Genomic DNA, 27,124 nt, shown 5'->3' with positions numbered 1-27,124 from the left:
TGGTTGTCCCTGACCCGTAAATGTAGGAGCTGCTTAACTCAGACTGCAGGCCCTCGTGTCTTCATTCTAAGGCTCCAGGGGCCAGCTAGCTGAGCAGCTGTGGGTTGCACTGCAGCTAAGCCACTAGCAGGCAGGTAGCCATTCCCAGTGCAGGTGGAAGCCATAATTTTTTGGTATGAAGCGGGCATTCTGTTGCCAGCATCTGAGTTCCTTTAGTTATTGGATGCTGCAGGCCCATCAGCCGTATTCTGTAGGCTTTTGATGCTTTTAGCTTTAACCCTGAGTGTTCCTATTTCTAGTTGATTTCCGTTTGCAAAAAAAAAAACATCTTGGCAGATCTGATTTCTCCTTTTACATTTGGAAAAGAGAAGTCATTCAAATCCTGTTTTTTCTGCCTTTTGCAGACATGAAAGCGACAAGAAGGAAAAACATATTCCAATGCCATGCCCTACCAATTCTAACCCAAACACTTCACAGCACTCCATTCCTGGCCATGCCTCAAGTCAGACTCGGTCACGATCTAGGAGCCCTGGGCCCCAAAGGAAACGGTCACGATCTAGGAGCCCCAGATGTAGGTCCAGGTCTTCAGAGCGACCAAGCTCCCCCAGCTCGAGTTCTCAAACCTCTTCTAGCCAGAAGAGAGAACTGAGAAAATCAACTAGATCTCCAGGTAAGGTGGATGTTACAGATGCTTCATTAACTGGCCTTTGGTTTTTTGTAAGCAGGATTACGGTATGTGTGTGATAATGGCAGGCGTGTTGCAGTGGCTTTGGCTCAGTGAATACTTTGGTCTGTTCTGGGGGTTTTTTCCTGGCTTTGTCATTGTGTCAATATAATGCCTGTTGAGACCAAGCCTGTTCCTATATTGGATTGTGTGAGTGACTCTGCAACCCATTTCAAAAGGTGATGTTGGTTGATCTCAGCCATTTCACTCCTCTGGAGTTTTCCCCCACCCACTCTGTAGTTTTTACAGTTGCTTAGTACAATGATCTTCTTGCACTCTTGCTATGCAGGGTAGAACTTGGTTGCAAATTCAGCAGTGACCGAGGATCAGGGGAGATATTCTGCTGCTTCCCTGCAGTATTGTTGTCAAAGGTTGTTGCAATAGAGCGTTGATGGGGGGTGGTATTGGTTCCATTTTGCTCTTGTTTTTATTTTGTAACTTTTGGGTTTTAAATCTTGTATTTTTATGTTGTGAACTGCCCTGAGATGTATGGATGGAGGGCGGTATACCAATTTAATCAATACTCCTGCTAATAATAATCATAATAATAATGAGTTACTTGCTTTTTCTCCCCCTCTTTAGCGTCGTCTGCAGAAGCAGGAAGCTCCAGGAAACCTCCAGCCAAATCTGATGTGGCAGAACAACCACCCAAGAAGTCAGACCATCCACTGCAGACAAATCCCGACCACCAAGAGCCGCCCAAGAAGGAGGCCGCAGTGCGGGAAAAAGGAGACCAGCAACCTACATCTAAATCTGATGTGGCAGAACAACCACCCAAGAAGTCAGACCATCCACTGCAGACAAATCCCGACCACCAAGAGCCGCCCAAGAAGGAGGCAGCAACGCGGGAAAAAGGAGACCAGCAACCTACATCTAAATCTGATGTGGCAAAACAACCACCCAACAAGTCAGACCATCCACTGCTGACAAATCCCAGCCATCAGGAGCTGCCCAAGAAGGAGGCAGCAATGGAGGAGCAAGCAGACCGGCAACCTCCAGCCAAATCTGATGTGGCAGAACAACCACCCAACAAGTCGGCAAGTCCACTGCAGAAAAATCCCAACCATCAGGAGCTGCCCAAGATGGAGGCAGCAACGCAGGAACAAGGAGACCAGCAAAAGGAGACCAGGAAGACGACCAGGACAAGGAAACGAGGAAAAAGGAGACCAGCAAAATCTAATGTGGCAAAAACTCCAGCCAAATCAGATGTGGCAGAACAATCACCCAACAAGTCAGACCATCCACTGCAGACAAATCCCAACCAACAGGAGCTGCCCAAGATGGAGGCAGCAACGCAGGAGCAGGGAGACCAGCAACCTCCATCCAATTCTGATGTGACAGAACTCCCACCCAAGTCAGCCCGTCCACTGCAGACAAATCCCGACCATCAGGAGCTGCCCAAGATGGAGGCAGCAATGCAGGAACAAGGAGACCGGCAACCTCCAGCCAAATCTGATGTGGCAGAACTCCCACCCAAGTCAGACCATCCACTGCAGACAAATCCCAACCATCAGGAGCTGCCCAAGAAGGAGGCAGCAACGCAGGAGCAGGGAGACCAGCAACCTCCATCCAATTCTGATGTGACAGAACTCCCACCCAACAAGTCAGACCATCCATTGCAGACAAATCCCGACCATCAGGAGCTGCCCAAGATGGAGGCAGCAACGCAGGAACAAGGAGACCGGCAACCTCCAGCCAAATCTGATGTGACAGAACTCCCACCCAACAAGTCAGCCCGTCCACTGCAGACAAATCCCGACCATCAGGAGCCGCCCAAGAAGGAGGCAGCAACGCAGGAGCAGGGAGACCAGCAACCTCCATCCAATTCTGATGTGGCAGAACAACCACCCAGCAAGTCAGACCATCCACCACAGACAAATCCTGGCCATCAGGAGTTTCCCAAGATGCAGGCAGCAACGCAGGGACAAGGAGACCGCCAACGTGAAGATCAGTTACGCTTGTCGTTGACGCCTCTTGTAGAACAAAGTGTCATGCAGGCCCTGTCACTGCTGCAGCCTGGAGGCGCAGTGGGTGCTGGACTCCCCCAAGGAACAAGCTTGCCCCCTGTTGTGCAGATCGATCCAGCATCCCTTGTCTCCATGATGCAGCTGGTTGCAACACAGGTGGTGCAAGCTGCCTTAGCCTCCAAGGAAACCTCAAGTGTGCGGGAAAGCCCAAGTGTGGCTGGCCCAAGCCCCCAGTTAGGTATCCCTGCAGGAAGCGAAGAAAAGAAGCAGGAGAGCAGTCAGGAAGTGGTGCCAGGAGTCGTTCCTCCTTGCTCAGGTGAGGAGTTGTCGGGAAGGGGGCTGAGGGTGGGTCTGGCTGTAGAGGGAGGTTGTTCTGTGTTGGAGATATCCGTCAAGACATGCATTGGTGATATAATACACAATCCCTGCTCAAGTTCAGGACTGCCCTGAGATCCCGCCGGCTTCTCTGGTAGTGGTGAACACACCTGTGCTGTTGCTTCTAGGGTGCAGGGATCTTGTATGCAATCTGTTGGGATGGGAGACTGGTTCCTTTTGTGGCATAAAAATACACAATGGTATGTGATTTTACTGATTTATGGCTACATTTCTATCCTCCGATGAGCTCAACGTGGCATACATGGTTCTCCCCCTCCTCATTTCACCCCACAACAACCCTGAGAGCCAGTGTGGTGTAGTGGTTAAGAGCAGTGGACTCGTAATCTGGTGAACCGGGTTCAATTCCCTGCTCCTCCACATGCAGCTGCTGGGTGACCTTGGGCTAGTCACACCTCTCTGAAGTCTTCTCAGCCTCACTCACTTCACAGAGTGTTTGTTGTGGGAAAGGAAGGGAAAGGAGAATGTTAGCCGGTTTGAGACTCTTCTTCTTCTTCAACATCACCCACTGAGTTTAAAGCTTAGTGGGGATTTGAACTCGGGTCTCCCTGGCCCTAGTCCAGCACTCTCACCACTTCACTACGCTGGCTCTTGGGCCAGTGAGGAAAAATGCTAGTTAAGGCTTCAAGAGCTGTGCCAGGAGAGCTGGTGCATTGCTGTTTAGGTGTTCTCATTGCTGTGGATGGATCTCTTGTGATTCAAATACAGCTTGATGGACATGAGGGGCTTGGACATGAGGGGAGTCAGAGATTTGCTTGCAGGTCACCAGTCTGGGTGACTGAAGAGCAGGGGTAGGCAACCAAAGGCCCAGGGGCCGGTTGCAGCCCAATCGCCTTCTCAGTCCAGCCCTCAGATGGTCTGGGAATCAGATATTTGGGCAGGGAGGGTGGCTGGCTGGCTGGCTAAGCTGGCCTCTCCTGATGATGCTCAATTGCAACTCCCATCATCCTCGCTTCTTAGCCTTGCTGGCCAGGGCTGTTGGGAGTTGAAGTCCAGCAACCTCTGGAGTGCCAGAAATTAGCTACCCAGGTTTAGGGCCAGGGCTGTAATGTAGGAATTTTTGGAACAGCTAGGCACCTGCGTACAAACCCCTGACATAAAACTAAAACGTGAGAGAGGGCACTTGCTCTTCATGCAAAAGGCCTCAGGTTAATGTGTAATTATCCAGTTTGTTTGTGGGTTGGAGTAGGATCTGTGGATGCCCCCTCCTGCAGTTACTTGCATAGTAGAGGGATTGTGATGGCATCTTGAGAAGGGAGCAGGAGGCAAGGAAGCCAAGCTCCAAAGCAGCCCACCAAACAGCCTCAGGATTATTCTTCCAAAGAGGGCCAGACATGAGGTCTGCTGGAGGCCACGGAGTGGGGAGCGAGTAAGAAACCTTCCAAATGTAGAATGGCTACTAAACCACCGTTGCTTGATATTGCAGCATGCGTGGAAAAATCAGGGGCTTCAGGTAGTAAAGGGGACTTGTTCACCTCGACCTTGTTCACCGTGCCATGGCTTCAGAAGGAAGATGCAAGACCTCCAAAGCAGAATCTTCCAGCGGAGATATCTGCAGGTGAGAATCTGGCACCTACCTTCACAGTGGTGGGGCTGGCTGGCTTGGAGCTGGGTTTCACCACGGGGCTCCTGTTGTGGGGTTGAAGGGGTTACACAAATTTGGCCATTGCACAGCCAGTTTAGGGGGAGGTACCAAAGGATGGGACAGAGCTTACTGAAGAGCACGCGCGCGCGCGCGCACACACACACACAGAGAAACATTTTAAATCTATATTTACTTATAGGTGCTCTCTGTATTTAGAGAAACAGAACAAATGAATAAAATCAGGGAATATGAATGAGAAGATAGAAAAAGATGTATAGAAATTTATTTATTAAATTTGTATGCCACCCTTCCTTCAAAGATCAAGGGCAGCTCACAACATAAGAAATACAAAATGAGAATGCAAAATAGAAAAATGAGTCAACCTGCCCAGCAGGATTTTTGGCACCTGGTGGAGAGACATTGGAGAAATGGCCCAATTAAGGAAGAGTCCTGATGAAGTACATGGGCATAATATTGAGGGCTTATAATGAATTTGTGGATGGAGTATGGTGAGCCTTCCAAATCAAGAAGAATGGCTACTAAACCACCTTTGCTTGATATTGCAGCATCCGTGGAAAGATCAGAGGCTTCGGGTAGTAAAGGAGACTTAACTCCCTCCACCTTGTTCACCGTGCCATGGCTTCAGAAGGCAGATGCAAGACCTCCAAAGCAGAATCTTTCAGCGGAGATATCTTCAGGTGAGAATCTGGCACCTACCTTCACAGTAGTGGGGCTGGCTGGGTTTCACCACAGGGCTCCTGTTGTGGGGTTGAAGGGGTTATGCAAATTTGGCCATTGCCACAGCCAATTTAGGGGGAGGTACCAAAGGATTGGTCATGAAGAGTCGGACACGACTAAACAACAACAAAACCAAAGGATGGGGCAGAGCTGACTGAAGAGACGTTACTGGTGCAGCCAGGAGATGTGCGAGGAGAACTTTGTTCAGCCGCCCAGACCGACAGTCAATTGGGTGCAATCAGGTAACAAGGTGGACGCAGTTATGAAAGGTATCACATCCTATGAAAGGATGTGAAGGAAAGAGGCTTCGCCCTGCCAGATCTGAAATTATATTATGAGGCAGCATGTCTTTGCTGGTTGAAAGAATGGATAAAATTAGAAGAAAAGGAGTTATTAGATTTAGAAGGGTTTGATAACAGATTTGGATGGCACGGGTATCTAGGGTGTGGGAAGAAGAAAATTCATAAAGGTTTTGCGAAGCACATCTTCCGGAGTTCATTAATAGAAATATGGGATAGGTATAAAAACCTATTAGAACCAAGAGTTCCACACTGGTTATCTCCGTTAGAGGTTATGAGTGTAAAGAAAATTAACATGAGAGATAAATGGATTACATATGGTGAATTGATAATTAAAGAAGGAGGAAAATGGAAATTAAAACCATATGAACAAGTTAGAGAATATGTTTATGATTGGTTGCATTATTTTCAAGTTAATGAAATGTTTAAAAAAGATATTAAAGAAAGGGGTTATGAAGAAAAAGACTCAAAGTTTTGAACAGAAATAATAAATAATGAATGTAAAATTCTGTCAAAAATGTATAAGATATTGTTGGAATGGAATACAAAAGATGAAGTTAAATCGGTAATGATACAATGGGCCAGAGATTTTGGTTATAATATACAATTTGATGATTGGGAAAAATTATGGAAGGAGAATTTAAAATTTACTGTGTGTACGGCGCTAAAAGAAAATATTATGAAAATTTTTTATAGATGGTACATCACACCAGTAAAATTAGCGAAAATGTATAAGACAAGTAATAAGTGTTGGAAATGTAAGGAAAAAGAAGGAACGTTTTACCATTTGTGGTGGGATTGTAAGAAAGTGAAAGGTTTCTGGAAGATGATATATAATTAATTGAAAAAGATGTTAAAATATACATTTGTAAAGAAACCAGAGGCTTTTCTTTTAGGGATTACAGGGAAGGAAATAAGAAGAAAAGACTATAAACTTTTCCAATACGCATTTACAACAGCAAGAATTTTATTGGCCCAGAAATGGAAACAAGAGGAAATACCGACAATAGAAGAATGGAGAATGAAATTGACAGACAAATTAACTGGGAATTGGACAAATTAACTGGGAAAATTAGATATCTTCAAGATATCTTCAAGACCAAAAGTTCATCGAAGACTGGGGAAGATTTGCGGATTATCTGAAAAGTATATGTGATGTGCAAACAACGCTAGTGGTGTTTCAAGAAGCACTGTGAATTCTAAGATATATTGTTAAAAAAAGAAATAGAAGTGGGAGGAAGACTAATGGCAACACAAAATATAAGGAATGCGTAATTGAGAGGGCAATATGGATGATTGGCAGAGAAGCTGAAGGAAGTCCAAAAACTGATAATTTGTGAGAATTTTGATAAAATTGTATATTTGTGTTGAAAATTAATAAAAATTATTATATATAAAAAAGAGAATTTACTCTTGGAATGTCAATGTTTTAAACTCTCCACAAAAAAGGAGTCAGATTTATCATGTTTTGTCAAAGCAGAATTTGGATGTAATTTGTTTACATGAAACACACATCAAAAGACAACATAGAAAAATTATTTTGAATAAGAAACTTGGTCCAGAATTCATTTCCTCAGATAAAGTTTAAAAAAGAGGAGTGGTGTTTATGTTAAAGAAAAATGGAATCCAAAATTGATTTTAAAAGATGAGAAGGGAAGATACATAGCAATAGAAATTACAGCACAAGGCAAAAAACATCTATTGGGAATCTATGCACCTAATGATGGCAAAGTGGAATTTTTTAAGAATGTGGAAACAAAGCTTCTGGACTACTTGGATTATATATTAATTCTAATGAGAGATCTGAATGGAGTTGCATCAACACTAATGGACAGGACTCGGAGACAAAAAATACTGAATGCTGGCAGACTACCTAAAACATTGTTTGACATAACAGATAAATTTGATTTGTCAGACATACGAAGAATTAGAAATCCAACTTAAAAGACTTCACATTCTATTCAGATGCAAATCAATAATTTTCGAGAATCAACTATTTATAGATATCCAGAGACTTGGTTCCCAGAGTAACAAAAATGGAAATTTGCCCCAAAACCTGTTGAGATCGCTATGCAGTATTTATGGAAGTGAAATTGTTTTTACAGGGATCTTTCAGATGGAGGATGAATGATGATTTGTTGAGGAATGAGCAAATAATAAGGCCCAAAAGACTCTAAAAGACTATTTTGAGATGACTATGACTTTTGGAATGGAAAAAAGTCATTTGAGACGCAAGTAAAGCAGTAACGAGAGGATTCCTCATTCAACAAAATTCAATTAAGAGAAAGATACAAAATGAAAAGAAAGATAAAATTTTGGACCAATTAAAAGAAAGAGAAGAACCTTAGAAGTAATCCAACAAATTTGCAGATACAAAAGAAAATTAAAGCCTTACAGATCCAGTATTCACAGATTATAAACCAAGAAATAGAATGGAAATTAAGACTGATGAGACAAAGGAATTTTGAATCTGCATATAAATGTGAGAAACTCTTAGCTTGGCAGTTAAAAAAAAGACAGAAACAAAGTACTATTACAAATACTGTATCAGAAGGAAAGTCTGTGGAGACCCCTGTGGAGATAAGATGTTTCCAGAAGTATTACAAACAAATGTATAAAAATGGTAAAGAAGACAAGGTCAAAAAAGAGAAGTTTATTTAAACTAATGGCTTGCAGAAGATTCCTAAGGGTAAAAGGATCCTACTAAATGGTTTAATTACACGCAGGAGGTCGAAAATGCAATAAATTCAATGCAACTTGGCAAAGCCTCAGGACCAGATGGATTGTCAGCAAAATACTATAAGACTATGAAAGATTGGCTTATTCAGTCATTGGTAGAAGTTTGCAATAAGGTAATAGGAGGGGTCAAAGCACCCGAAACCTGGAAGGAAGCTTATAACCCTGATTCGAAAACAAGATCAAGATAGATCTAATGTCAAAAACTGTAGGCAAAAACTATATGAAAGATAATATTAGGAATATAGTTGATATTTTGGAAAAGTTAGAAACAAGAAAAAATTGTAAAGCAATGTTAATGTTTATTGATGCGGAGAAGGCCTTTGACAATGTGTCTTGGAGTTTTATGATACAAAATTTAGAAAGTATTGGGGTTGGACAGGAGTTTTAAAATGGTATTAATGTGGTTTATCATGAACAAAAAGGCACAGCGAATCCAGCAGGCTGCTGTGGAGATCTGTATGCAGCTGCTGTGGGGACTTGAATTCAGGTGGCACAGATTTTGGGACAGCAAGGGTTCTTTTCTGAAATGAAAGGAGCAGGTATCTTGACTATCAGTGACCTAAGATATTTGGGCAGGGAGGGTGGCTGGCTGGCTGGCTAAGCTGGCCTCTCCTGATGATGCTCAATTGCAACTCCCATCATCCTCGCTTCTTAGCCTTGCTGGCCAGGGCTGTTGGGAGTTGAAGTCCAGCAACCTCTGGAGTGCCAGAAATTAGCTACCCAGGTTTAGGGCCAGGGCTGTAATGTAGGAATTTTTGGAACAGCTAGGCACCTGCGTACAAACCCCTGACATAAAACTAAAACGTGAGAGAGGGCACTTGCTCTTCATGCAAAAGGCCTCAGGTTAATGTGTAATTATCCAGTTTGTTTGTGGGTTGGAGTAGGATCTGTGGATGCCCCCTCCTGCAGTTACTTGCATAGTAGAGGGATTGTGATGGCATCTTGAGAAGGGAGCAGGAGGCAAGGAAGCCAAGCTCCAAAGCAGCCCACCAAACAGCCTCAGGATTATTCTTCCAAAGAGGGCCAGACATGAGGTCCGCTGGAGGCCACGGAGTGGGGAGCGAGTAAGAAACCTTCCAAATGTAGAATGGCTACTAAACCACCTTTGCTTGATATTGCAGCATGCGTGGAAAGATCGGAGGCTTCAGGTAGTAAAGGGGACTTGTTCACCTCGACCTTGTTCACCGTGCCATGGCTTCAGAAGGAATCTCCGAAGCAGAATCTTCCAGCGGAGATATCTGCAGGTGAGAATCTGGCACCTACCTTCACAGTGGTGGGGCTGGCTGGCTTGGAGCTGGGTTTCACCACGGGGCTCCTGTTGTGGGGTTGAAGGGGTTACACAAATTTGGCCATTGCGACAGCCAGTTTAGGGGGAGGTACCAAAGGATGGGGCAGAGCTGAGTGAAGAGACATTACTGGTGCAGCCAGGAGATGTGTGAGGAGAACTTTGTGCAGCCGCCCAGACCGACAGTCAATTGGGTGCAGTCAGGTAAGAAGGTGGACGCAGTTGTGAAAGGTATTCCATACGGGGAGGCCTCGAGTTGGATATCCTTGATTGCCTGCCACCATTGAGCAAATATGAAAAGGGGAGTTTGTGGATGTGTTTGTCCTCTCTTGATTTATTTGTTCTTTATCTTAAATGCATTCGTCACTTTCTTACCGAAATAACTAAAAGCAGATTGCGATACTTTTAAGTAAGCAAGCAAGCAAGCAAGCAAGCAAGCAAACGAAAACATACACAGAGAGATATTTTAAGTATCTATATTTAATTTTTGGTGGTCTCTATATTTAGGGAAGCAGAACGAATGAATAAAATCAGAGGGAATATGAATGAGAAGATAGAAAAAGTTGTATAGAAATTTATTTATTAAATTTGTATGCCACCCTTCATTCAAAGATCACCCCATAGTCACCTTTGAGTGGACTTAACTGTCCAGGGGTCCTTTACCTTTTTTTACTTTACCTTTAGGTGGGTTGGTAGATGGTTGACTGAACCCAAAGAGTGCCCGTTAATGGTTCCTTATCATCCTGGAAAAAAGTGACAAGTGGGGTGCCACAGGGTTCTGTCCTGGGTCATTGTTGTTCAACATCTTTATGTATGACTTGGATGATGGAATTATGGGGATGCTCATTGAATTGGCAGATGACACCAACCCTGGAGGGGGAGCTAATGCTGCAGAAGGCACAATTGGGATTCAAGATGACCGTAACAGATTGGAGAACTGGGTCCAAACTAACAAAATGAGTTTTGATACGGGCAACTGTCAGGTTCTGCACTTAGGCAGGAATAACCAACTTTACAAATATAAGACAGGAAATACTTGGCTTGCCAGTAAAACATGTGAAAAGGATCCAGGGGTCTTGGTGGTCCAGAAGCTTAGCATAATTCAACAGTGTGCTGCAGCAGCAAAACTAGCTAATGCTATTCTAGGCTGCATCAAGAGAAGTCTAGTGTCCAAATACAGGGAATTAATAGTCATCTATTCTGCCTTGTTCAGACCATACCTGGAATACTGTGTCCTGTTCTGGGCACCCCAGTTTAAGAAACATGATTGATAATCTGGAAAGTGTTCATAGAAAGGTGACCAAGATGATCAAAGGTCTAGAAGCCTAAGGCTTATGAGGAACGGTTGAAGAAACTGGGTATTTTTAGCTTGGAAAAGAGGAGGCTGAGAGGAGATACGATACCCTTCTCTAAATACCTAAAGGGCTGCCACATGGAAGTTGTAGCCAGCTTATTTTCCCCCTCTCTGCAGGGTAGGGCCTGAGCCAGTGGCTTCAAGTTAGAAGAAAGATTCTGACTCAACATCAGGAAGAACTTTCTGACAGGGCGAGCTGCTCCTTTGGGAGGTTGTAGACTCTCCTTCCTCAGAGGTTTTTAATCAGAGGTTGGATGGCCATCCGTCATGGATGCTTATCTGAAATTCCTGCATTGCAGGGTTGGACTAGTTGGCTTTTGGGGTCCCTTCCAACTCTACTTTTATATGATTCCATCAGTTTTCAGTGTTCAGATTAGGGTAGGGGTGGTAACATATATGACCTATAGTTGAGCAACTTGAGGAGTACAACTTGCATATTAGGCGACAGGACTACTAGTTGGAATGTTAAGAGGTAAGATGTCTCCTTGTATTTACCGGTTCAGGCCAAAGTGCTTGCAAATGTTTCCTCTGACTTTAGGCTTAGGAAAATGGCGGGATGGGAGAAGGAATGCCCCTCCCAGCCATCATGGAGAAGCACTCTGTGTCTCCAAATGAGGCTGCATTATTCAATGCGTAATCTATGGGAATCATTTCCGCAAGTGGCATTGTTTCTCTTGTTATTTTCTAGTAATAGGTTTGTTTTGTGGTTTTTATAAGGAAATCTGTTTTTAAGGGGATAGGTTCAGGGAGTGAGTCCTAGCCAATGGGGTTGGCTTGGGCAGGTTCTACAGGGGGAGGGGGGATTTATTGGGACACTCGATTTCCATGATCATGGGCAGGAGGAGGAGTTACGCTAGGACCAGACCATGTCATTACCGAGGGGGCAGGTTTACTTGTTGTTTGGAGACTATCCCTGCCTCTGGGTCTGGTCCTGACCAGAAGGTTACAGGTATCAACAAGGGTGTCCCACATGACCTTCAGGTGCTGCTGTGCAATGCCAGGTGAGAGCTGTTTCCTAGTTCTGCTGGATCTCTCAGCAGCCTTTGACACTATCGACCATGACATCCTTCTGGACCATCTAGAGGGGCTGGGAGCTGGGGGCACTGTTATACAGTGGTTCCTCTCCTTCCTCCTAGGCCATGTCCAGAAAGTGGTGTTGAGGGATGAATGTTCGGGTCCCTGGGTGCTCACTTGTGGGGTGCCTTAGGGTTTCGTCCTCTCCCCGATGCTTTTCAATATCTATTTGAAGCCGCTGGGAGAGCTCATCAGGGGGTTTGGGCTGGGTGTTCATCAGTATGCCGATGATACCCAGCTCTACCTCTCCTTCAAATCAGAACCAGTGAAAGCAGTGAAAGTCCTGTTTGAGAGCGTTGGAGGATGAATAGTGGCTAACACTGAATCCTGACAAGACAGAAGTATTGTTTTGGGGGGACAGGGTGGGCAGTTGTGGGGGACTCCCTGGTCCTGAATGGGATAACTCTGCCCCTCAGGTATGAGGTGCGCACCCTGGGTGTCATTTTGGACTCACAGCTGTCCATGGAGGTGCAGATCAATTCTGTGTCCAGGGTGGCTGTCTGCTAGCTCTATGTGAGATCCTCTCTGCCTGTGCCCTGTCTCACATGAGTGGTGCATGCTCTGGTTATCTCCCGCTTAGACTACTGCAATGCGCTCTACATGGGGCTACCTTTGAGGGTGACTCAGAAACTACAACTAATCCAGAATACGGCAGCTAGACTGGTGACTGGGAGCAGCCGCCAAGACCATATAACACTGGTCCTGAAAGACTCACATTGGCTCCCAATACACTTCAAAGCACAAAGTGTGTTTGCTGAACTTTAAAGCCCTAAACAACCTCAGCCCAGTATACCTGAAGGAGTGTCTCCAGCGCTAAGGTCCTTCTGGCAGTTCCCTCACTGCAAGAAGTAAGGTTACAGGGAACCAGGCAGGGGCCTTCTCAATAGTGGCGCCTGCTCTGTGGAACACCCACCAGATGTCGAGATAAACAACAATATGTTTTTAGAAGACATTTGAAGGCAGTTCTGTATAAGGAAGCTTTTAAAGTTTGTTGGTTTACTATGTTTTTATGTGTGCTGGAAGCCTCCCAGAACGGCTAGGGAAACCTAGTCAGATGGACAGGGTATGAATAACAAATTATTGTTACTATTACATGAAATGGGGAGGCTTTGTCACTGCCACTCCTGTGCATTCTGAGATTGCACATCTGTGACTACCAGGTTCCAGCGAGAGATCCCAAGAGGTCTGTGAGATCTCCCTGGAATCCGGAAGCCAAAGCCGCTTTTCGTTGCTTTTCTGGTGGAGCACTTCTTTGCCACAGGAGAAGTGAGGAGACGCTGGGGCCGTGGCAAGATCTTGCGAGTGTTCAGTAGGAGCAGGTGGGGTGCCTTTGCGGGATTCCAGTGCCTGAGGAGGCTGCCTCAGTCCGCTTCATGTGTGGTCCGGCCCTGCCTGTGATTTCTCAGTTTGGTGTTCTTGGAGTTTGGGGTTCTACTGAGGATGCGGTTCAATCCTGACTGAAGAGCTCGATGGTGCAATTAAGCCCACGCTTGGAGGCTGATCTCTGAGCAATGACTGTCTTCGAGGAATATGCAGAGCATAGGGGCAACTCTCCAGGGATCTTCATACCTCGTTCGCATGGCCATCTTCTTACCAAGTTTCAGTTCTGGACAGAAACTAAGAAAACACTTGAGCAGCTGCTGCTGGGTGTGTTGGAGGTACTTTGGGCCTGTTCATTTAGGATTACAGTGGCCCCAACTGCAGTACACCTGGAGACACCTTTGAGAGGCATACAAAACATAAACAGGTCATGTTTAGCATCTTACCAAGCACCGATAGACATCTGAAAAGCCGGGGGAAAGAAAACTGTCCAGAGTTGCAATTTACTGATGATATTTTTTGTTGACAGATGGCTGGGATGGAGGCAAGCATGTCCAAATCCTCATCGCAGGCCACCGTACAGTTCTTCAGGCCAGACGTAGAGCGATACACTCCTGTCTGGGAACTAACTTGGGTCTGAGCCACATGGCCTTTGTTCAGTGGTTGGGCAGGAAGAGTTGCAGGTGGAGTCATCTGTTGCACACAATCTTCCAGGACAGGGTGGTCTGGCAGAAGCTGGACATTGTGGTTCTGCACTTGGACGACTATGAATTGAGGTTTATGAAGAGTGAGGATATAGTTTCTCAAGTGGTGGCGGATTTGGAGGGATTTAGGCAAACGTGGCCGGGGATCCTTATCTTGTGGTCCAACATCTTGCCCAGGAGTGCCTCATGCACTAAACCGTTCATGAAGCGATTGCGCCAAAAGCGGCAATATATTAATAAAGAAGTGAAAATGGCGCTGTTTGCAACAGGGGGCGGAATGATATCTCACCCCCAAATTGATCCCAGTAGGAAAGAACTTTACAGAAAGGATGGGATTTCCTTGTCTCCTGCTGGGAATGATGTTTTCCTTTCTAACCTCCAGAGAGAAATAAAAGCACATATTCGGCAGCGGTGGGGGAACATGGACTAAGCCAAGCTTTATCCTCCTGCGAAAGGGGAGAAGTTGGCAAAACCGCGAGTACCCCAAATCACTTTTCAGGTTGCTAAGCGGCTCCAGGGGGAGCCACAGGTCCCCCTGTGGGGCAGGAAAGGGATCTCTCTTGAGGTTGACCTGTGTCACTTGCCTGAGTCAGCCAGAGCTCACCTTAAGGGGTGCGGTGGGGGGAGAGGAGAGCAATGGAGACCACCTTCCTCCCTGCAAAGTAGGCTTAGCCATTCACGACAGGATTTGGAGTCTCAGGAGAGACTTGGACTCCTGCCCACGCGTCTCCTCCTTTCCTGCCTGCCGTTTGTAAGTTACTCTGCTGTAGTTAATAAAGTGACCCTCCTTAAATCCCACACTTTGTGTCTTGCCTCTTTAGTCTTGGCCACCTTATACAGCTGTCTTCAACTGATCCAGATCCGAGACCTATCTCTGACAAATAATAATAATAATAATAATAATAATAATAATAATAATAATAATAATAATTTAACAACAACAACTATTTTATTATTTGTATCCCATCCATCTGACTTGGTTGCCATTCTGGGCGGCTTCCAACAAATATAAAAACATAATAAACCATCAAACATTAAAAACTTCCCTATACAGTTCTGCCTTCATGATACCCAACTTTATTTTTTGTTCGTACTTAATAGTGCTAACCATACGTATTATTAATCACACAGAGCAATATACATTGTCCTACCTTAGCGTTACTTCCAAATAAGAACCCATGATTTTTATACTTTGCCAAAAGACTGGAAAGCATTTTAAAACCGGCCCTTGATATATTTGGAGATGGCTCTCGGATCTTCTCATTGTCTCCTCTTGTCCAGGCTAAACATGGCCAGCTCCTTCAACTGTTCCTCATATGGCTTGTTTTCCAGACTCTTGATCATCTTGGTTGCCCTCCTCTGCACATCCTCCAGCTTGTCTATATCTGGTGCCCAGAATTGGACACAGTATTCCAGGTGTGGTCCAGCTAAGGCAGAATAGAGTGAGACTAGGGCTCCCCTTGATCTGGACCCTGTACTTCTGTTGATGCAGCCTAGAAGAGCGTTATTGCTGAATTTCTTTTAGTTTGCCATTGTTCACTGCCTCGGGCTGCAGGAAATGTTGTTCATGCCCTACATACAGTTTGCATTTTGGTCAGACAAGCAGGCTGAGATCCTGACCTTGCCTCTTGGATGTGAAATCTGCAAAAGAGCAGAGGGCTCTTTTGCTGGAATCCTATAGGTATCTCGTTGGCTACTGTGAGAACAGGATGCTGGACTAGACGGGACACTGGCCTCATCCAGCAGGCTTCTCTTATGCAGCCTTAGCAGCATCAACCCAGGGAGCATTTAGAACAGGGCAGTTGGCAGCTAAATTGGACATTCTGAGTGTGCCCTGCAATCGGGTGGTGTGTCCCATTTCTCCGCCTGAGATGAAATGAGGAGGCTTTGCCGCTGCTACACCAAGGACTCGCTTTATGGAATTGCGTGTCTGCAGGTTCTAGTGAGATATCCCAAGAGGTCTGTGAGATCTCCCTGGAATCCAGAAGCCACAGCCTCTTCTTGCATCTCTGTGGGGCACTTCTTTGCCACTGGAGAAGTGAGGAGACGCTGGGGCCGTGGCGAGATCTTGCGAGTGTTCAGTAGGAGCAGGTGGGGTGCCTTTGTGGGATTCCAGTGCCTGAGGAGGCTGCCTCAGTCCGCTTCATTTGTGGTCCGGCCCTGCCTGTGATTTCTCAGTCTGGTGTTCTTGGAGGTTGCGTTCTACTGAGGACGCGGTCCAATACTGACCAAAGAGCTTGATGGTGCCGTTAAGCCCACGCTTGGAGGCTGATCCCTGAGCAATGACTGTCCTCGAGGAATGTGCAGAGCGTAGAGGCAACTCTCCAGGGATCTTCATGCCTCGTTCGCATGGCCATCTTCTTACGAAGTTTCAGTTCTGCACAGAAACTAAGAAAACGCTTGAGCAGCTGGTGCTGGGTGTGTTGGAGGTACTTTGAGCCTGCTCATTTAGGATTGTGCCTCAATTTGGAAACACCTCTGCAAGGCTTCTGTACTGTTGGGCTTCTGAAAAGCTGGGGAAAAGAGAACTGTCCGGAGTTGCAATCTACTGACGATGTTTCTTTTTAACAGGAGGCCTGGCTGGAGGCAGGCGTGTCTGAGTCCTCATCGCAGGCCACAGTATTGTTCTTGGCGCCAGGCAGAGAGCCAAATACTACAGTCCGGGAGCTGACCTTGGTCTGAGCCAGATTGCCTCTGTTCAGTGGTTGGGCAAGATTAATATGAAGTGGAATCAACTGTTGCCCACAATCTTCCAGGACAGAGTGGTCCGGCAGAAGCCGGACATGGTGGTCCTGCACGCAGGTGGCAATGACCTCGGGTTGCTGCCGTATAACAAGTTGCTTAAGAAAGTGATAGAGGATTTGGAGGCGATTAGGCAAAGGTGGCCGGGGGTTGTTATCCTGTGGTCCAACATCTTGCCCAGGAGAGCCTGGATTAACATCCCAATCAAGAAGCTATTGTACAAAAAGCGGAAACAGTTTAATAGACAATTGAGAATGGCGCTGATTGCAACGGGGGACGGAACGATATCTCACACCCAAATTAATCCCACTAGGAACGAACTTTACAGAATGGATGGGATTTCCTTGTCTGCTGCTGGGAATGATATTTTCCTCTCTAACCTCCACAGAGAAATAAAAGCACATATTCTGCGGCGGTGGGGGAAGAAGGACTAATCCGAGCTTTATCCTCCTGCAAAAGGGGAGAAGTTGGCAAAACCGCGAGTACCCCAAATCACTTTTCAGGTTGCTAAGCGGCTCCAGGGGGACCTGTGGGGCAGGAAAGGGATCTCTCTTGAGGTTGACCTGTGTCACTTGCTTGAGTCAGCCAGAGCTCACCTTAAGGGGTGCGGTGGGGGGAGAGGAGAGCAATGGAGACCACCTTCCTCCCTGCAAAGTAGGCTTAGCCATTCACGACAGGATTTGGAGTCTCAGGAGAGACTTGGACTCCTGCCCACGCGTCTCCTCCTTTCCTGCCTGCCGTTTGTAAGTTACTCTGCTGTAGTTAATAAAGTGACCCTCCTTAAATCCCACACTTTGTGTCTTGCCTCTTTAGTCTTGGCCACCTTATACAGCTGTCTTCAACTGATCCAGATCTGAGACCTATCTCTGAAGAATAATAATAATAATAATAACTATTTCATTTTATTATTTGTATCGCATCCATCTGGCTGGGTTGCCATTCTGGGCGGCTTCCAACAAATATAAAAACATAATAAACCATCAAACATTAAAAACTTCCCCATACAGTTCTGCCTTCATGATACCCAACTTTATTTTTTATTCACACTTAATTGTGCTAACCATACGTGTTGTTAATCATACAGAGCAATACACGGTGCTACCTTACTAGGGAGGAGACCCTGGGGCTCGTAGGGGGTAGCCTGATGAAGGTGTCAGTGGAATGAGTTGCGACTGAAAATTTCAGATTCCATTCCAGGGATCATTATGAAAAGTGTGGAAAATACAATTGCAGCTATCATAACACTGTCATTCAGATCTGCGGGGTGAACATGTCTGGAATATTGCATACAGTTTTGGTTGTCGTGCCTCAGAAAGGATTTTATAAAGATGGGAAAGGTTCAGAAGAAGGGAAACAGGGTTCCAGGGGGATGGATGGCATTTGGGCCTTTTCAGTTGAGAGGAAATGTGAGGAAGAGGCAACATGATAAAAGTTTATGAAATGATGCAGGGCATGAAGAAAGTGGATAGGGAAAGGTTTCTCTCTCTCTTACAGCACTAGAAGTAAGGAAGCTGGATAATGGTAGAATGAGGACAGATAAAAGTAAGTGCCATCTAGTCCAACCCCCTGCAATGCAGGAATATTGGCTAAAGCATCCCTGAGAGATAGCCACCCAGCCTCCGATTAAAAACCTCTAAGGAAGGAATCCACAAGCTCACAAAGGAGACTGGTTACAGATAGGTAGCCGTGTTGGTCTGCCATAGTCAAAACAAAAAAATTCCTTCAAGTAGCACCTTAAAGACCAACTAAGTTAGTTCTTGGTATGAGCTTTCGTGTGCATGCACACTGTGTATCTGAAGAAGTGTGCATGCACACGAAAGCTCATACCAAGAACTAATTTAGTTGGTCTTTAAGGTGCTACTTGAAGGAATTTTTTTTGTTTTGACAAAGGAGACTGTTCGACTGTTGAAGCAGCTCTAAGTTCTTCATGCTGTTGAGTCTGAATCTCCTTTCTTGTAACTAGAAGCAATGGGTTTGAATCCTACCCGCCGGAGCAGGAGAAAACAAGCTTGCTCCATCTTCCATGAGAAATTTGAAGATAGCTCCTTATCTCCTGAAGAAGTGTGCATTCACACGAAAGCTCATACCAATAACATTAGTTGGTTTCTAAGGTGCTACTGGAAGGATTATTTTTTTATTTTTTTTTTACTACGGCAGACCAACACAGCTACCTACCTGTATCTCTCTTATCTCCTCTCAAGTCTCCTCTTTTCCATATGCATAAACATATGCAGCTCCTTCAAGTGCTCCTCAAGGTTTGGTTTCCAGACCCTTGAACATCTTGGTTGCCCTCTTCCCACCTTCTAAGGTTGTCAGTATTTGTCAGGCATCAGGGAAATGGATCCCTCTTCCCCTGTGCACCAGCAGAACAAAGCAATTAAGAGTCCCTTACCAGTTTAAGAGTGTTTAATGATCATAGAGAAAGAACACCGCAGCCATTCTTGGAGTGTAGGTGCTCCCTTCACTTGCTGGATCATCACCTTGTCATGGTGAGTGGGTTTGCACGTTCCTATGACCCTTGTGAGCGAAATAATAAATTATTATTATTATTATTATTATTATTAATGCAGCATTGGATGAGTGAAATTGCTAACACTTAGTCCAGTAAGAAGGGCAAGCTCCTGAGATGCTTCTGCAGCCTCTGTCCTCTCCTCCTCTGCAACATTTGCTGAGTCTGAACCGCTTTCTGCGCCTGGCTCTTCCGGCTCGAGAAAGCCTGTTGCCTCTTCAGCACCCCACCATTCCTCTCCTCTTCCTCTCTGCCCCACCACCACTCCCCAGGCTCTGAGCCTTCCTCTTCTGCCTGGCTGGTGCCTCCCAGGTAACCCCCCACATCACGACAAATTGGGACTTGCTAGCAGATAGAATTAAGTCCCTTTGGAGATGGCATTCCAGGGCACTCCTGTGCCCCTGAACTTACACTGTCTTGTTTATTTTCTTGGTTTTTTGAGGAATGGCCACCAAGAAGGTATGGATTTGCGGGCACAGCGTTGTGTATTGGGCCGAAGTCCGCGCAGTTTCGTCCAGGTGGGGCAGCAACCTGGGCTTCCCCTCGAATATAGAGCTGTCGTGGATCGGCCAGAGGGGAATGAGGTGGCATCAGCTCCTACCATTGCTGACTGCTCGGATCTCTACGGTGGGTCCACCTGATATCATCATCATTCACCTGGGTGAGGATGACATGGGCGGACAAAAGATTCATGACCTAGTCAAGGCTATCACTGAAGACTTGGAGACCTTGCACTTTCAATACCCACGGACCAGCCTCTGTTGGTCCGAGCTACTGGAGAGGTTGCGCTGGCCTATTATTCCGAGGCCTGGCACCCCGGAACCGCAGCAGGCATCTGTGAACAAATCAAGGGACAGAATAAGGAAGAAAGTGAACAAAGACATAACGAACAAGGTGCAGCTGCTGGGTGGCTGGGTCATCCGACACCCTGACATCACAGTCAAACGAGAGGCCTTATTCCGACAGGATGGGGTAGACCTCTCCGATGAGGGACTTGATGTTTGGTTGACTGACCTGGTGGGAGGCCTAAAGTATTGTTTTCAGATGTGAGCGGTTTGGCGGCGAGCATTTGCTTAAGGGCCAGTTGACGCATTGGATAGGCGTAGTCTTGGATTGAGGGGAGGCTGTAGCTTCTGCCTACCCCTCCGGTAAAGGGATCCAGGAGAGATGCTTCTGCCCGGATGCCCAGGTGGGGGCTAGGGCCACAGCACTCCCCAGGTGCAATCCAGCAAGGGACTTACTCTTTGATGCAGGTTAAGAACTTGCTCACTTCCAGTTGACCCCAATTAAGTCCTTCCAGGAGACGGGCCAGAAATTGTTGGTTCTCCCTGATGTCTATGTGAAACCTCTTACACCAGTAGTTAATAAAGCCATGACCTGATTTGACCCAAATACTACCGCCTTGTCTCTTTATTCATTGAATTTGGGGGGGGGGGTTTCCATAGGACAGGGGATGCATGGTCACATAATTCTGCTCCCTGTTCTTGGTTGGCGCCATTGAGTGTCGGCACGTCCTCCACCATGAACAATCTGATGAGGGTTACCCTTGGGTGACTTTGTGGGCAGCAAAGGAGGTCCTTGGGCTGAACTTTCTGCCGGGGAGGTGGATCCTGGCTGCTTGCTCAAGCGAGGGGGCAGACTCAGTCTGGTCCTTGGGCATTTAACCAAGGCCCCTGGCTTGCCTTGACAGCCACTTCCTTATTTTAGGATGTTCTTTGGGGTGGGGATTTCTGAAAAGGTGGGAAGGCATGGCGTTTGCTGCAGGGCGAGTCGGAAGTTAGGGCTCATCCCCACTGATTAATTCTCCCAGGGGCCCAAGAGTTTCTTTCTGTGCCTTGCAAAAGCTCAATCTTATGTGCTGAATCGGGTCTTACCAGATTGTGTGGAAAATCAGAAGAGAGGTTTTCCATAACCTGAGCTTCAGTGCAGAGGCGAGGAGGGGGAGGTGATAACTCCTGCAAGCCTGGCACCTCTTCAGGAGCAGCAGGGAATTTATGCAGTGAAGGAGAGCTCAGTGTTTTGGTTTTGAGATCCTTAGGAGTATAAGGGCCTGCAGCGTAATCAGGAATTTGAAGGCTGAAGTTAGAAAAACAAGTTTGTCTTTTTCTGCTGCATCCCCTCTCTCAAACTGGGAGGCACTCTATCCTGTCTTCTGCCTTGACACCAGGACACAATGCAAGATCTGACGTGCTATTATTTTGCTATGGTTTAAATGGGTAATAGTCTTGTGCCATCTCAGATTGCATCATATGTCAGGGTTCACATGGTCGAAAGCTTTTCCATTTCCTACAGAGAGAAAATGAGCACATCGGGGTGACGGCTAGGTTTCAACCCCTGTCCCTGACATGCTTGTTTTCTACATGCAGGGTTTCCCCCCCAAAAATCGCCCAGGAAGTAGACTGCCTGTGCCAGCTTCTGCCTTTGAGAATATGGGGGCTATGTAGTAGGTTGGATGGCTTCAAAAGGGATTAGACAAGTTTGTGGTGATGATTGGCCCTGGAGCAGAGCTAGGCGTCCTGGATTGTCCTTGATCTCCAGGCGGATATTTCTTCTGAAAAAGCCACAGAGGGCTGTCCACAAGTGCCACAAGGGTTGGACATGAACCCTCAAAGCTTGCTAAATGACAGCTGGCGAAATCTAGTTAAGCTAATTTAATGCAGGGTAGTAGAGACACATATCAAGGGAGGCTTTCGACAAATGGAGGCCAGGCGGCAGAAGCTGAATGGGCCAGTGTGGAAACAGGAGCATTGGAAGTGAGTGCATGAATGGACATGCGAGATCCTCCCAACCCTATAATGACACCTGTTTTTGTAATTAAAGGCAGCATTTGTTCCATTATTTTATCCTTTGCCAACCTGCAGCTCTTTTGTGCTGCAGTGCCCATCAGCCCAGTTTGGTGAATGCTGCATTAATTATGGCCTAAGAAGAGCCTGTTGGTTTACAAGACTGGAAAATGTTTACTGAATATATAGGAGAAAATTGTGTTGATTTAAAAATGCTGGTAGCATTAAGATAAATTCAACAGTGTAAATAAGTTTTGATGGATGTAGCAATGGATTACTAATGGTTTAGTTCACGTGCAATATGCAGGGATTTATGATATGCAAAATGAACCATGGAAGGAGAAGAAGGGAAGTCATAGATGTAAGGTTATTTAAATGCATATTTTGAAATGTAATTTAGAAAAGTTAATACAATTTATTTTTTTAAAAAAGAAGAGCCTGTTGGATCAGCTTTAAGGGGGGCAATCTAGTCCAGCATCTTCTGCCATCGATCGCCCTCTCCACCTCCATGAATTTGTCCAATCCTCTCCTAAAGCCATCTAGTTTGGTGGCCATTCCTGCCTCCTGTGGTTTAACGGTGTGTTGCACGAAGAAGTCTTTTCTTTATCTCTCCTGCGTGTTTTGCATCAGTCTCCTCAATTATCTTTTGTTATTAAGGATTGCGTTCACTTCATTATGTGTTACGTTTTCTTTTGCTAAAATAGCCTTTGTTGCTATTCCTGTGTGCTGGGCTTCCCCTCCTGTGGTAATGGCGGTCCAGGACCTGACTTTGGTGTCTGTCAAGTATGCAAAACAAGATTTACAATCAGCTGCAGGAAACGGACCAATGCGAATTGTCAAGGCAGTTTCTTTTGGCATTTCTTGAAATGATGGCTCGGGATCATTTACTTACAGGCTGTTTCCCTCTTTTTCATCCCCTTAAAGACTTTGGTCCTGGAAGCGCCAGTGGATTGAGCTGGGTAATAATGGTGGCCAAAAGGAAATAGTGTGTGCAAATTGGGCAGAAACCTGCCATGAGTCATAGAATCATAGAATGATAGAGTTGGAAGAGACCACAAGGGCCACCGAGTCCAACCCCCTGCCAAGCAGGAAACACCATCAGATCACTCCTGACATATGGTTGTCAAGCCTCTGCTTAAAGACCTCCAAAGAAGGAGACTCCACCACACTCCTTGGCAGCAAATTCCACTGTCAAACAGCTCTTACTGTCAGGAAGTTCTTCCTAATGTTCAGGTGGAATCTTCTTTCTTGTAGTTTGGATCCATTGCTCCGTGTCCGCTTCTCTGGAGCAGCAGAAAACAGCTTTTCTCCCTCCTCTATGTGACATCCTTTTATATATTTGAACATGGCTATCATATCACCCCTTAACCTCCTCTTCTCCAGGCTAAACATGCCCAGCTCCCTTAGCCATTCCTCATAAGGTATCATTTCCAGGCCTTTGACCATTTTGGTTGCCCTCCTCTTGACACGTTCCAGTTTGTCAGTGTCCTTCTTGAACTGTGGTGCCCAGAACTGGACACAGTACTCCAGGTGAGGTCTGACCAGAGCAGAATACAGTGGCACTATTACTTCCCTTGATCTAGATGCTATACTCCTATTGATGCAGCCCAGGATTGCATTGGCTTTTTTAGCTGCCGCGTCACACTGTTGGCTCATGTCAAGTTTGTGGTCAACCAAGACTCCTAGATCCTTTTCACATGCACTGCTCTCAAGCCAGGTGTCACCCATCTTGTATTTGTGCCACTCATTTTTTTTTGCCCAAGTGCAATACTTTACATTTCTCCCTGTTAAAATTCATCTTGTTTGTTTTGGCCCAGTTCTCTAATCTGTCAAGGTCATTTTGAAGTGTGATCCTGTCCTCTGGGGCGTTAGCCACCCCTCCCAGTTTGGTGTCATCTGCAAATCTGATCAGGATGCCCTTGAGTCCTTCATCCAAGTTGTTGATAAAGATGTTGAATAAGACCAGGCCCAAGGGCAGTCATAGCTAGTGCTGCCATCCCACTCACCCAGCAGACCTCTGCTTCTGCACCAGAACTACTTCCTCCTCCTCTCCCATGGTCTTCTGCACTCAAAAACTGCTCCTAAATGTTTGTGGAGTCTCCAGATCTGGGACTGCTAGAGTATCTCAGTACTCTGCTCCTTTCTCCTGTTGTGTTTGGGTTTTAACATCGTTTTCCCCGCCAAATTTATCCCGGGGGTTAATAACAACATGACTGGTGCATTATCTCAGTTCCTGATGGATCCATTTTTAGCGCCTGAGCCCCAGCAGTTACCAGAGTCGATCCCAGAGCATTTTTTTGGACGCTTGGAAGCTTGACGTGATGCAGGGAGTATCTGCCTTTTGCACCATCCATGCTTAGATCCTACAAAAAGGCATGGTCCGATTTTATTGCTTTCCGCACAAAATCTAACTCAGACCTTGCCAGCCTCCTGCGGAGGATCAAGTATTGCCTCGTGCACCTCTGGAGGCTAGGTCGCATGGCTAAAACATTATCCATCGAAGCTGCAGCTATTGCCTTCTTCAGCAAATGTATCTTCTGTTGATCCCTGTGCAGCATTCATGGTATGCAGGGCGATGAATGTTGGGGTAGACTTCAACCACCAAACACAGAGAGTAGAAAAACGATCACTTTTGACCTCCTTTACCATACCTGTAGGGTTTTAAGAGTCATTGGCTGGTTAAAATACGAGTGTCGCCTGTCTTGGCAGTATATGCCATAGTATTATCTGGGGCCCTCAGAGTGGGCGAAGTTGTCAATGAGGGTGAGCCAGGCATTTCCTCCAGGGGGTTACTGTTAGAGGACATAAATTTGTCTTAGAATTGGTAATATGCATCCAACAATCTAAAATCAGGGAAAGGAGCCCTTATCAGACTCTCAGCATCAGAGCACAAGGGCCCGTGTCCGGTAAAGGATGCCAGGAGATACCCCTTCTTCAGGCGTCCTGGTCCGGGCCCCTTCCTTATTCACCAAGATCGCTCTCGCCTGGCTCGACACCAGTTTACCCAGTGATGCGGAAAGCTCTCCAGGCCTGTGGTCTCTCGGCTGTGGATCTTGCTGTGCATTCCTTTAGGATTGATGCTGCCACGATGTCTGTGCCAACCCACAGAATCAAGGATATGGGATGCTGGAGATCTGATGCATATAGAAGGTATATCTGCAAGAACCCATGGTAATCACGCTCTGTCACTCCTTTATTTTCAGGTGGCCCCGTGATAAACATATGGATCGTAGGACACTGTATTACCCACTGGGCCCGTGTGCGTGCCATCAATACTGGCTTGGGTAGCTGCCTGGGGCTTCCTGAAAATGTCAGTGTCTCCTGGGGCACAAGGTGTGACTTGAAATGGGAGGAATTTATGCCAATCGTGACGACCAGAGCTGCCTTGCATGGCCCCCCCGACGCTCTGATTGTTCAACTTGGAGAGAACGACCTGGGTCAAAGGAACGGCAATGACCTAATCATAAGCATGAGAGAGGACTTTGATAAACTGGCTGTTTTGTTCCCAGACCTGACCTTAATCTGGTCTGAAATGCTGGTGAGGCGGCATTGGCGAGATTGCTACCGCCCGCAGGCAATCGACAGGGCCAGGAAAGCTATTAATCGTAAGGTGGCATATAAGGTGCAGCTCTTGAATGGACGGGTGATACGACACCCCAACATTACTTACTGGCAGGAGGCCTTGTTTCATAATGACGGCGTTCACCTTTCCGATTTGGGAAGTGATGTTTGGCTGGTTGATATCGTCAAGGGCATTAGGGATTGGTTGCAGGTGTGAGGGTGTTGGCAGCAATCCTTTGAGGCTTGAGTGGCGGTTAGGCGTTGGGTAAATCTTGTTTATGGGAGGGGAGATTGTAGCCTCCGCTTGTCCCTCCTCATTAACGGTATCCCGTTAAAGGGATCCGGGCGTGGGCTAGGGACATGCCACAACCCCATCGGGGACCCTGAGGGTGCCATGATTTGAAGTATATCATAGGGCTCCCCCTACCGGTCGTTTATTCTTAGGAGGCTCCCTGCAGATGGGCAGGAGTCAGGATATAGTCTTCTTTCACCCAATGCCTAAGCCAAAGCACTCACATGTGTAACCAATAAAGTGATGGCCCATTTTATCCCATTAAACTAAATATTTGTGTCTGGTTTTTTATTATCTAAGGGGGCTTCAGGGCTCGGGGTCTCGACACGAAGTGAGACCAGGCTTGATTTCTGTTTGAATCCAAGACTATGGTAGGCAGTAGCCCCCAAGCTGTGGGGTCATCCTGGGGTTCCTTTTGCCCGTGGGGAAGGCCACTTCAACCTGCTGCTCCCACCAGCACCTGTAAGTAGTAAGGAAGTAAATTTTTATCTGTACCCCTCCCTACCCGGCCAAGACCGGGCTCAGGGCAGCTAACATCAAATATCAAATACATTAAAACACAATCAAACAATTGATTAAAACACAGTTTAAAAATTAGAATCAGGATAAAATTAAATAACTGCCTATGAATTACAACCATAGGGGTTGTTAACCTCAAGTATTCATCAGGGCCAGCTATCCATGTTGATCCCACTAAAAGGGCCAAAGAGGTAACTTACAGGGTTCCATAGAGGGGGGTCAAATTGGCCCTGGACCGAATGCCATGCAGAACAGGCCCATCTTGCAGGCCCTGCAGAAGGATGTCAAGTCCTGCAGGGCCCTGGTCTCCTGCGATAGAGGACCTCCAAGATACTATTGTCTGTGGACTGTAAGGTCCTCTGCAGGGCATACCAGGAGAGGCGGTCCTGTAAATACGAGGGTTCTAGGCTGTATAGGGCTTTAAAGGTTAAAACCAGCATCTTTAACCTGACCCTGTACTCCAGTGGGGGCCAGTGCAGCTGATATAGTACTGGATGAATGTGGTCCTGTGGAAAGGGCCCCGTAAGGAGCCTCGC

The 27,124-nt window shown here is 46.3% G+C and overlaps 1 protein-coding gene and 1 long non-coding RNA gene across 17 annotated transcripts in view; one reads left to right on the top strand and one right to left on the bottom strand.

Annotated features, from left to right (window-relative positions):
- Positions 1-27,124, top strand: part of LOC309377495 (uncharacterized protein) — an 88,347-nt gene that overhangs the window by 3,781 nt on the left and 57,442 nt on the right. For 2 of the 16 annotated variants that reach the window (XM_081924824.1, XM_081924815.1), the window contains exons 5-10: positions 405-670; positions 1,307-3,007; positions 4,511-4,642; positions 5,236-5,367; positions 9,567-9,689; positions 19,876-20,825. In XM_081924824.1, coding sequence (XP_081780950.1) covers positions 405-670; positions 1,307-3,007; positions 4,511-4,642; positions 5,236-5,367; positions 9,567-9,689; positions 19,876-20,483 — 2,962 coding nt within the window. In that variant the 3' untranslated portion in view covers positions 20,484-20,825. Of the gene's footprint in view, positions 1-404; positions 671-1,306; positions 3,008-4,510; positions 4,643-5,235; positions 5,368-9,566; positions 9,690-14,007; positions 14,752-16,753; positions 17,498-19,875; positions 20,826-25,419; positions 26,121-27,124 lie in introns of those variants that run through there. The other 14 variants (XR_014171605.1, XM_081924825.1, XM_081924820.1 and 11 more) reach the window with 14 other exon arrangements.
- Positions 1-27,124, bottom strand: part of LOC309377833 — a 355,859-nt gene that overhangs the window by 322,698 nt on the left and 6,037 nt on the right. The window lies entirely within an intron of this gene.

The sequence above is a fragment of the Podarcis melisellensis genome (assembly GCF_964234715.1).
Source record: "Podarcis melisellensis genome assembly, chromosome: 9".
NCBI classification, from domain to species: Eukaryota; Metazoa; Chordata; class Lepidosauria; order Squamata; family Lacertidae; genus Podarcis; species Podarcis melisellensis.
The sequence above is the reverse complement of the archived record's forward strand: the minus strand, read 5'-3'. Positions and strand labels throughout refer to the sequence as shown.